This window comes from Pseudorasbora parva, chromosome 15 (assembly GCF_024679245.1).
Source record: "Pseudorasbora parva isolate DD20220531a chromosome 15, ASM2467924v1, whole genome shotgun sequence".
NCBI lineage: Eukaryota > Metazoa > Chordata > Actinopteri > Cypriniformes > Gobionidae > Pseudorasbora > Pseudorasbora parva.
Genome location: NC_090186.1, coordinates 10,372,151 through 10,382,066, shown reverse-complemented (window position 1 = coordinate 10,382,066; position 9,916 = coordinate 10,372,151). Strand labels below are relative to the sequence as shown.

Below are 9,916 nucleotides of genomic sequence, written 5' to 3'. Positions count from 1 at the left end.
TTTAATGATAAAAGTGAATTATAATAATGTAATATCTTTATTAAACATCAATTTGTTACTCTGGGAAATCTATCTCTATCATATCAGTATACATTCACATACACATCTGAACATATACATTAGTATATATAACCACTTTTATCTGTCATTGGGCAAATTGTGCATAAACGTAAAGCATACAATTTTGTATATATGTACTGTCTTTCAAATACTTTACTTATTTTTCCAGTCGTGATGAACAGTCTCATATATAGATCTACAGTAAGGCTCAACAAATTTTTTTTTCAATTCCCTTTTTCACCTCAAAACTAAGGTTTACAAAAACAACCATAGCACCATTATGTTGTCAGTATTAGTAATATTTCCCCCAAAAATAAGGTCTAATGCATGACTACACATCAGGTTTGTTCTCAAATAATGGCAATCAAACAAAACAATTTACTTTCATTTGTATTTGACAACATCAAATAAATCTTTTTTTTCCCAACATAAGTAATGAGTACAGTCAGTTAAGAAAAAAAATAAACGTTACAGATAGTAGCAAATAATTTGCTTAATAATTTTGTGCCTTCTTTCTTTAATACCCCATGTGAGAAATACAATGACAATCTAACACAATCTGTTTTACAGGTGATTTACCCGTCTCCAACAGCATGGATAACAACTCTAAAAATCAGCAGCAATTCATCTGACAACCATAATCAATCATAAGATTATTTTCCAACAAAATATACAGCCAGCTCTACAATAACAGAAGAAATACACATAGGTTTAAGACATAGAGATGACAGGAATATACAGCACGGCAATAACCTTGTATGTTTAGCGATCCCTTTTTATCAGAAGTACTTTTAGGCCTGTGGATGTATGTCAAAATGATGCATTTTCATCTTTTTTTTTCCACTTAAGAGAAATCCTAGTGCAGATTTTAAACACCTAAACATTTTTTTTAAAACAAATGTACATAAAATTGAACAGAAATTTGGGGAAGAAGTAAAAAATTAAGAGATTTGCTGCACCAATGCTTCTTTGTGCAGGTTGAAACATAATAAATGGCACCATATTTCAAAGAGAGATGTTTGGCTGTAAACTGTGTTGAGGTGCTTGTTCTTCCAGAGAGGAAAGTGTTCGTGAGCTTAAAGAGGCAGGTCTATCAGACGGTGGCCTTGCTTAGTCAGCCACAACAGGGGTCCTGCAGTCCACATTCGTGGTAGCACCTTAAGAATATGTTGATAAGCACCAGGTCAAGAAACAAAAATGCACCGTTTTGTGGTCGTTTTTTCATCAGAACATTTGGCTCTATTTCAATACCGATCAATGCAGAACCACTGTACAGAACTGGATTTGACGAGCATCTAGATGCTCTTAGAGAACCCTGGAGTGATGGGTGGAACGTTGCATTGAAGAAAACATGCAAGTGTGTTGGAGGGGTCACCATAGGATGCATTTTGTGGGCATGCTAAAAATCCAAAGGATGTAGAAGCAGTCTGAAGATGGTTCACCACTAGAGGCCTTTAAAAATATAGTGTCCATTGCCATCTCAAATTTAAGTTAGAATATTCAATCCAGTGAGCACCATATTTATGCACCCCACTTTTTCTATTCTTATTGATCTACAGACATTTTTTTCTTCTTTTTTTTTTTGCAGGCATAAATCCATTTGGCTAGACATTTTTGTTCACAAGACAAACGACAGAGAGAAAAGATTAACTTGTTGGCACTACAGCTCATTCGTTTTGCAAGACAGAGGAAGGCATAGACAGAAGTACATTAACAATCATTAAAGAAATTGCTAACTTCATCATAACTGTCATTTAGTACCCAAATATATCTCGTTCCCGTTTCGCATCTGCTCATAAAACCCTTTTGAAGGATTGAATGGAACCAGTCTTCTTCAGGAAAAGTGTAAAACCCAACATTCAAGTAGATGTTAAGTATTGCCTTTCAGAAGTTGTTTCGTTTTGCAAAGATTTACCCGGAGAGCATTCCTGCGTGGGTAAGGGACAAAATTGACTCGCTTGTTACAGTACTAAGTGAATTATAAATGGAGATAGAGACACTGGCATTGTTGTTTGCTGCACTGGCTGCCATGGCTATACAGAAGCACCCGAAAAGACAAGGCACCACAAAGAATCAGATATTAGAGACTGGTCCCGCTTACCCACCCCACCCCACCCTCGACATGTACTACATGACTTTAGCATAGACTAATCTGATGTGTGTCTTCTTTGACTAGTAAGGCGGAAATCTAAAATGAACCAATTCGGAATTATAGGTGTGCTCAACGGCGTTGGATTTATTTTAAATCCCTTCCTATGTCTGCTCAAACGTGGCAATGTTGGTCATGCTAATGCGCAAGTGGAGTAATAGAAGAAAATATCACAGTGTGGTTGAAAATATCACCTGGTCTGTCTCACCGCAAGTGCGTTATTAGAAACAGTTTTTGTAATTGGACTATGAACGTATCATGGGATGCCAGGCAGCCGAGTCACACAACCGCAAAACAAGTTGAAGTCATACACACCATAACATAACAGGGTTGGTGATATCCCAGCAAACAACAGTGCATCAATGTGCCAAGCACCTACAGGGTTGGAATATCGGTGACTGTTGCAGGCACTGTAAGGGATCAGGGAACAGGAAACTGAAACGCTTGGTAGTTTCAACTGAAAACCTGATATTGCGAGGATTACTGAATTTTGATGTTTAGGAATTAGAATTCCTTGCATGAAATTGCCTGCCCATCCCTGATTCCCTTTGGCCAGGTTATAAATCTAGGTTGTTATCTTGAAAGCAAATTATTTTTGCATCCGAGTATCCTAGATTACACTCGCATGAGAGGGGCGGAGGGGTCTGAGCAGCAACCAAGGATGGAGCTGAAGAGGTAAGACCTACACACACACACACACACACACACACACACACACACACACACACACACACACACACACACACACACACAATTGCACACTCACTGATAGCTATTGTCTATCCTCGTGTTCTTTTCCATCCCTAGCACACACAAAAAAAACGAAGAAAAAAAAAACAACCTCCACCTCATTCTACTACAACCGATCTGAAGTATGCTTTGAAAATTTTAGCAGGTACAAATGAGGTTTGTAGCAGCCCATGCGGTGAAACTTGGCATCCACCGTTAATGTTGGCACTTATCTTGCCTGGATGCTAAACAAGTATCTGAATAAAAAAATGGCCTCTGCCCTCAAAGAGCAATTTATTCATTCTCAATTGAAATCTGGGGAAAAATTACCTCAAGATTGGAGGTAAACAAGTGGCTTTTTATAGAGGAAACCTTCCGGTTTGTTTTAAGTGCACCGTATTTAGGATACTGGGGGGGAAAACATAAAAATTTAATTCAATTATCTTGCACTTTAGATTCCCTCATTCATTGGTTGGCACCTGGCAACCCAGTCAATCCTCAGTATGTGCAACCTCGGCATGCATTCGATGGTGGCGTATAAACTTAATTCAGGCAAAAGCAACCTTTTTCTCCAATCATTTCGAAGTACATCTTTAAAAAATATTGCACACTTCAAATAAAGTATTTCTATAAAAACATGAGTATAGTACATTTTGAATGCGAATGGTATACCATTTACACATGTAAATGTGTCAAGGTTATTGACCCTTTGAGAAACCGTTAGCCTTTTTTCTGAGGAAAAGGTTTAAGTGGATAGACAAACGCAATTTTGTACAGGGAATGATGGAGGAGTACTAAAGGTTAGAGTAAAGCACCACACAGCAAAAATTTCTGTTCATTATAACACTGTAAAAATGGTAACCTGCTATTGTTAGATTAAAGATCAGATATGATCCAAACCTCGGAAATTATTTCTTTGACGTTATTTTAGTCAATAATTCATATTTTTCCTTGCATAAGACCAATTGATTTATAGGTACATGTAATCACACAAAGCACTTTTTTAGTTAAGTTATATGATAAAACATGTTTAATAGAATCTTATTATTTTGGCTTTATATGTGTTTATGTATGGAAAGACTTAAAGAAGGGAATATGTCTATTTATTTCTAGCATTCAACAAGTGCACTCTCATGTACTATATATGGGTTTAAAAAATATAACACTGGGCCATATGTAAAAAAGTAAATTAATAAATGCACTGCAGTTCAAAAGTTTGGGGTCGGTAAGATTCTCTTATATGCTCACCAAGGCTGCATTTATTGAATACAAAAATACATTAATACATAAACATTAATATTGTGAGATATTTTTGAATATATTTTAAAATGTAATTCATTCCTGTGATTAAAGCTGAATTTTCAGAAGCCTTTACTCCAGTTTCAATGTGACATGATCCTTCAGAAATCATTCTAATATGCTGATTTGCTGCTCATTGATTATTATCAGTGTCACTTGTGCTGCTTAATATTTTCGTGTAAACCATGATACATATTTTTGTAACAATTTAAACCTCTTTACTTCTCACTGGCCCTAAACTTTTAGACAATAGTGTATATGAATAAAAAAATATGTCAAATAAAACTAAAATACTAAAAACTTTTTTTCATATATTCATATTCAACTTCCTCAGATTACAGAGTTGTGTATCACATCACTAGTGAGTTTCAGTAGGAAAATGTTAAGATAAAGATTAAGGCCCTTGATGATCAGAATAACAGTGGCAGTGTTTTATGGTCGGCCAACACCAAAAGTTTTACATGACATCATTGTAGTTTACTCGAAAAAGCGATTGTTCATTTTTTAAATCAATTTGACAACAAATTTCAAGTCTCGTCCTCCTTAATCACAAGAGAAAAGGAATGGGGCGTTGTGTGCTTTTTCTGACAATCAAATGTGCTTTTTAGTGTCTTGCTGATTAACTTGTTTGCCATCTTTAAGATCAGTTGTCATCACATCTGTTTGGAAAAAACGTATAGGCACAAAATGGTAAAAGCAAAATCAGAATGAGGATGCTAAAGACTATGTTCCTCCATCATTCCCATCATGCACAAGTCAGAGGTGACAGGGCCACAAACACCATCAAACAAACACATTAGTCAAACATTCACACTATAGTAACCCAAACTAGGGAATGTTGTATTTCGGACTCTTTGTTCTCCAACTCTACACTGTGTTAGTCAAAATATATGTAGAATATTCTCTGTTTAGACTCTTTTAGACCTTAGATGCACTCTCACAGCTCAAGAGTACAACTAAATAAAAACTCTGAAGAAAAAAGCACCAAGGGAAGTGGAGAACCAGAGAGGGCATGAGAGTAGAGAAGGAGCGGCATTGTGCGCCTTCATAGGGAGGACTCGTACTGGAGCAGCTCATAGAGGAGGGGTCCATCCCTGTACCTGATGCCCACTGCATTGGGGCTGATGTACTGGAGGATGTTTATGGTCCGCCGCAAGCGTCGGTCCACAAAGTGAGCATCCCAGGCCGGATAGCGCTTCCTTGGCATGTCAATCTTGATTAGGGGCCCCTCTGGGTGAATGGGCCGGCCCGCCGCATCGGTGGGCTCTGTGGATCTCACCTGGAACACTGGCAGGCAAGTGTCTGTGGCAGCCTCGTCCGGCTCGCTGTAGTCCCCTGAAGCCATACCCCTGGTCGGGGTGGCTTGGGATCCCCGAGGCCCCGGAGTGGGAGCCATGGGCTCGGCCTCAGGTGGTAAGGGGAGACCCCAGAGCAGCTCAGCACAGCAGGAACTGGCCAGCACCCTTAGCCGGGGTCCCATGGGATGCAGGACTCCGTAGTAGAGGACCATGCAGGCCACTCCGGAGGCAAAGCACAGGAAGACGCCGCAGAGGGCGGATGCAGCGTAGGAGTCGGTAGCAACCGGGTCTCTGTAGGCGTACCACAGAGCGGTAAGGATGGTATTTTCCAGCAGCACCAGCGAATAATAAACCACCATGCGGTATCGGGTCCTTCCCTCCTTGACGTTAAACCAGCAGAAGACGTAGACCACGCCGACCACCATGTTAAATAGCACTTCCTCCCACTTGGACATACAGAAGTCGGTGCCTCCGTGGATTACCCAGAAGGCCATGGCACACCAGTGCAGCACCACAAAAATGCCAAAGTAGAGATGGAAAACGGAGGCAAAAAGGGCGAAAGATAACGCCCGAGAAGAAATGGTGAACAAACGCCACAGAAGATGCACCAATGCTCCCCGGTAGCTCATGCTCTTTTGGTCGTCGCGGGAATCGCGCAGAAGCTTGTGGTATGAGGCCAGAACCCAGGAAAGCGAGAGAAGAGATGCGACCGCTGACACACCTGGACAACAGAGAGACATACAATTATTATTATAAAATCTGCAAAGTGGCTTTGCTCTACTTCGTTTTTAATATTTTTAATTATTATGAATTTAAAAACAATTACAGAATCATTCTTAAATAAGCAAAGTGCCACAATAATCATAATTTATAAATTAGATAAAATATAATTGAATTAAATAAAATATAATAAATAAAATAATGTTACATAATATTTAATAAAGGAAATAATTTGGTGAATATGTGCTCAGTATACACTACTGTTCAAATGTTTGGGGTCAATAAGATTTAAAACAAAAAATGAGTACTAATTAATACTACTACTAATACTAACATTGAACTACTAAGAGACAGTAAAGACATAATATAATTTTCGAAATGTTTCAAAAGATTTATATATCTAATAAATGCTGTTCTTTTGATCTTTCTATTCATCAAAGAATTCTGAAAAAGTACAATTCAAAATAAATAAAAAATATGAATCTAATACAAAGGTATTAAGCAGCACAATTGTTTTATAAATTTATAATAATAATAATAATTTCTTGAGTACCAAATTTGTATATTAAAATGATTTTTGAAGGATCAAGAGACACTGAAAACTGAAAATTCAGCATTGCCATCACAGAAATAAATTACATTTTAAAATATATTAATTTTATATAAATTATTTTAAATAAAACATTTGAATGGTAATGTACATTTGGCTTTTTACAAGATGAAATAGAGAAACATCCAGAGCTGCATGAAAGCGTTCTCTTAATTCCAGGGTGCCTTAATTTTTTCAACCTCAAGCCGTTCCTGACCCGTAAGACCTCCGTTCGTCTTTGGAAGACAAATGAAGATATGTTTGTTGAAATCCGATGGCTCAGAAAGGCCTTCATTGACACCAATGTCATTTCCTCTCTCAAGACCCATAAAGGCACTAAAGACGTCGTTACAAAGCCCATCTCATGACAGTGGCTCTACAATAATTTTATGAAGCGACGAGAATAGTTTTTGTGCGCAAATAAACCCTAAATAACGACTTATATAGTGTATTATATAGTGATGGCCAATTTCAAAACAAAGCTTCGAACCGTTATAAATCATGGGTTCATGATTCGGATCTCATGTCAAACCGCCAAATCACGTCTTTGGTGATCCGAATAAAGAATCGATACATTGATTCATAACGCTTCAAAGCTTCACAAAACTGTGTTTTGAAATCGGCCTTCACTATACAAGCCGTCATTTCGGGTTGTTTTTGCGCACAAAACCTTTTCTTGTCGCTTCATAAAATTATTGTAGAGCCACTGTAGTGAGATGGACTTTGTAACGACGTCTTTAGTGCCTTTTATGGGTCTTGAGAGAGAAAATGACATTCAACAAAAATATCTTGTGTTCTGAAGATGAGAACCTACGGGTGTCGAATGAGATGAGGGTAAGTAATTAATGACAGAATTTTCTTTTTTGGGTGAACTAACCCTTTAAGTTAAACTGTTATTTTATCATTCTGCAATCTTGGTAATTTTTTGTGTGGAAAAAGGAACAAAATTACCATGATGAATCACTTAGTAATCCTAATGAAAAAGACCCTAACATCCTAACATATACAGTACAAACAGCATCAATCATTGTCTTATCATTTCTCTAACACCTGCCTACCATTTTTTTTGGAGCTATATTCTCCAGAACATACGTCTTGCTTGTTCCATGTATATTTTTTCTAAGATGTTTACCATTCATCCTGCTGAGCTCAGACTTCATGCTCATAAAGGCATCTGCACTGCTGGCAGTGCTGTCACCTCACACGTAAGAGATGGTCTTACATCTCACATTATCTGCTGCACGGCAGGGGGGAAAAAACATGTTCCCCACAAACACAATTGATCATTCAAAAAGTCATAGCCAGGGAGGGCTCAGGTGGTCAGATTCATCCACAAGTCAGCCTTTTTCCAGATGCACAGTATAGATTTGCCATGATGTGTCTGGTTTTCTGAAAGATTAAGATGGTTGCTGGACTTGATGAATTAATATAGCACAAAGCTGTGAGATCTATTTGGTCATATTTTGTTGTCACTAACCTAGCAGAGTTACAGAGTCTTGAGTTGCACTTGTGAAAAATTAAAAGGGCATTTTTACAGCAACATTTTGTAATCAAGAAATGTTGATTGAGCATGCAATGCATGTGACAAATTACCAATATTACTGTAATGCAAATCATATCAAATAAATTATGAAATAAAACTATCTGAAAAGTATAAATGACATCAATATCTTCTTAAGGTTATCCCAGGGAAAATGTACACATGCAAAGAACATTCACTACTGACACATAAAACAATACAGTTTGAAATGTCAGTGGTCTCAGTACAGAGCCTTGAGGCACTCCTTACACTGTAGTGTTTCGGCCCGGTTCTTCTGGATCATGATGCAGAGCTGGAGAACCAGCTGCGGAGCGCTTTCCAGAAATGTCTCCAGTAGACGGAGCATGTTGACATCAGCATACTCGTACATCATGGCCCAGTAGAAGCGTCGCTGGTTCTCCTTTTGCCTGCGGCTCTGGATGCCGAGATACATTGTTCTGATGTACCTGCAGAGGTGCAGATGCAGAAAGAAAGGAAAGCAGAGATAGTATGAGACTAGAATATACAGAGAGGAAATTATAAAGATTACATTTCATATGTAGAAAATGAAAGTTAAAAAGGGGGAGGAAACACCGAAACAGAAAACAAGAGAAGGGATCAGTTGACCAGACTGATATCATGTATCCATTATGGATATGCATTCTGAGTGGAATCATGACCTTGTTTTTTTCAGTGTTGTGTTGAGGAACTAAAAGCAAATGCTTCTAATTTGACATATTTTTAAAGTGTGACTAGCTCAGCTGTTCTCATAAGGGTGTCACTTTTCTCGTAACAATCTGCTACATAATGCTTTAGTTTAAAAATGCACCTTGCTGTCTCAGTCACTTTTTTGTGACTGAGATAGCTGAAGCAAACTACACACTATTAAACACACTCTTCTAAACTGCCTCTCTCCTTTAGTATACTTCAGGCTGTAAATTATTGTTGGGGATTATTCAATGACTCTTTCTCCAGGTTGCATCATTTTGCTAGTAGTGAAAAGTCTTTATTAGTAAATCATTTGAATCATTCACTTAACTGATTTGTTCACCAAGACAGCTATAATAGTAAAAAATGTAAAAGGGTTCCACAAGTAATACACTGTAAAACAAATTGTTGTTTTTTGTAGGTTTAACGTTAAAAAGTAAGTAACCTGGTTGCCTTAAAATTTTGAGTTTATTGAAATAAAAAATTTGAGTTGATACAATGAAGGACATTTGTTTAATAAATAGAAACTCAAAAATGATTGTATCTGAAACCACTTAAAAATGTGATAAATCATGAAAATAGCACTATTTGGCACGTTCACTGCGTCATCAGAAATAAAACACACAATTACCCAATATGCTTACAAAACCTTTTAATAATCTTTTAATAAAGGTTGTCGAATCTCAAAAAAATTTCATTGTATTAACTCAAAATTTTAATTTCAATGAACTCAAAATTAAGGCAAACAGGTTACTTTTTTTTCTAAATAATTTGTTACAGTGTACACATTTCAAATGCAAACACATCAGCCAATAACATCCGTGAGCATACAATGAAGTCTCAGC

The 9,916-nt window shown here is 37.4% G+C and overlaps 1 protein-coding gene across 1 annotated transcript in view; it reads right to left on the bottom strand.

The window, feature by feature from the left end:
* Window positions 1-14: 14 nt before the first annotated feature.
* xkr6b (XK, Kell blood group complex subunit-related family, member 6b) overlaps window positions 15-9,916 on the bottom strand; it is an 81,732-nt gene continuing 71,830 nt past the window's right edge. Inside the window, exons 2-3 of the mRNA XM_067417078.1 lie at window positions 8,634-8,830; window positions 15-6,256 (exon numbers count right to left, since the gene is read on the bottom strand). Of these exons, the coding sequence (XP_067273179.1) occupies window positions 5,283-6,256; window positions 8,634-8,830 (1,171 nt within the window). The 3' untranslated portion in view covers window positions 15-5,282. The remainder of the gene's footprint in view (window positions 6,257-8,633; window positions 8,831-9,916) is intronic.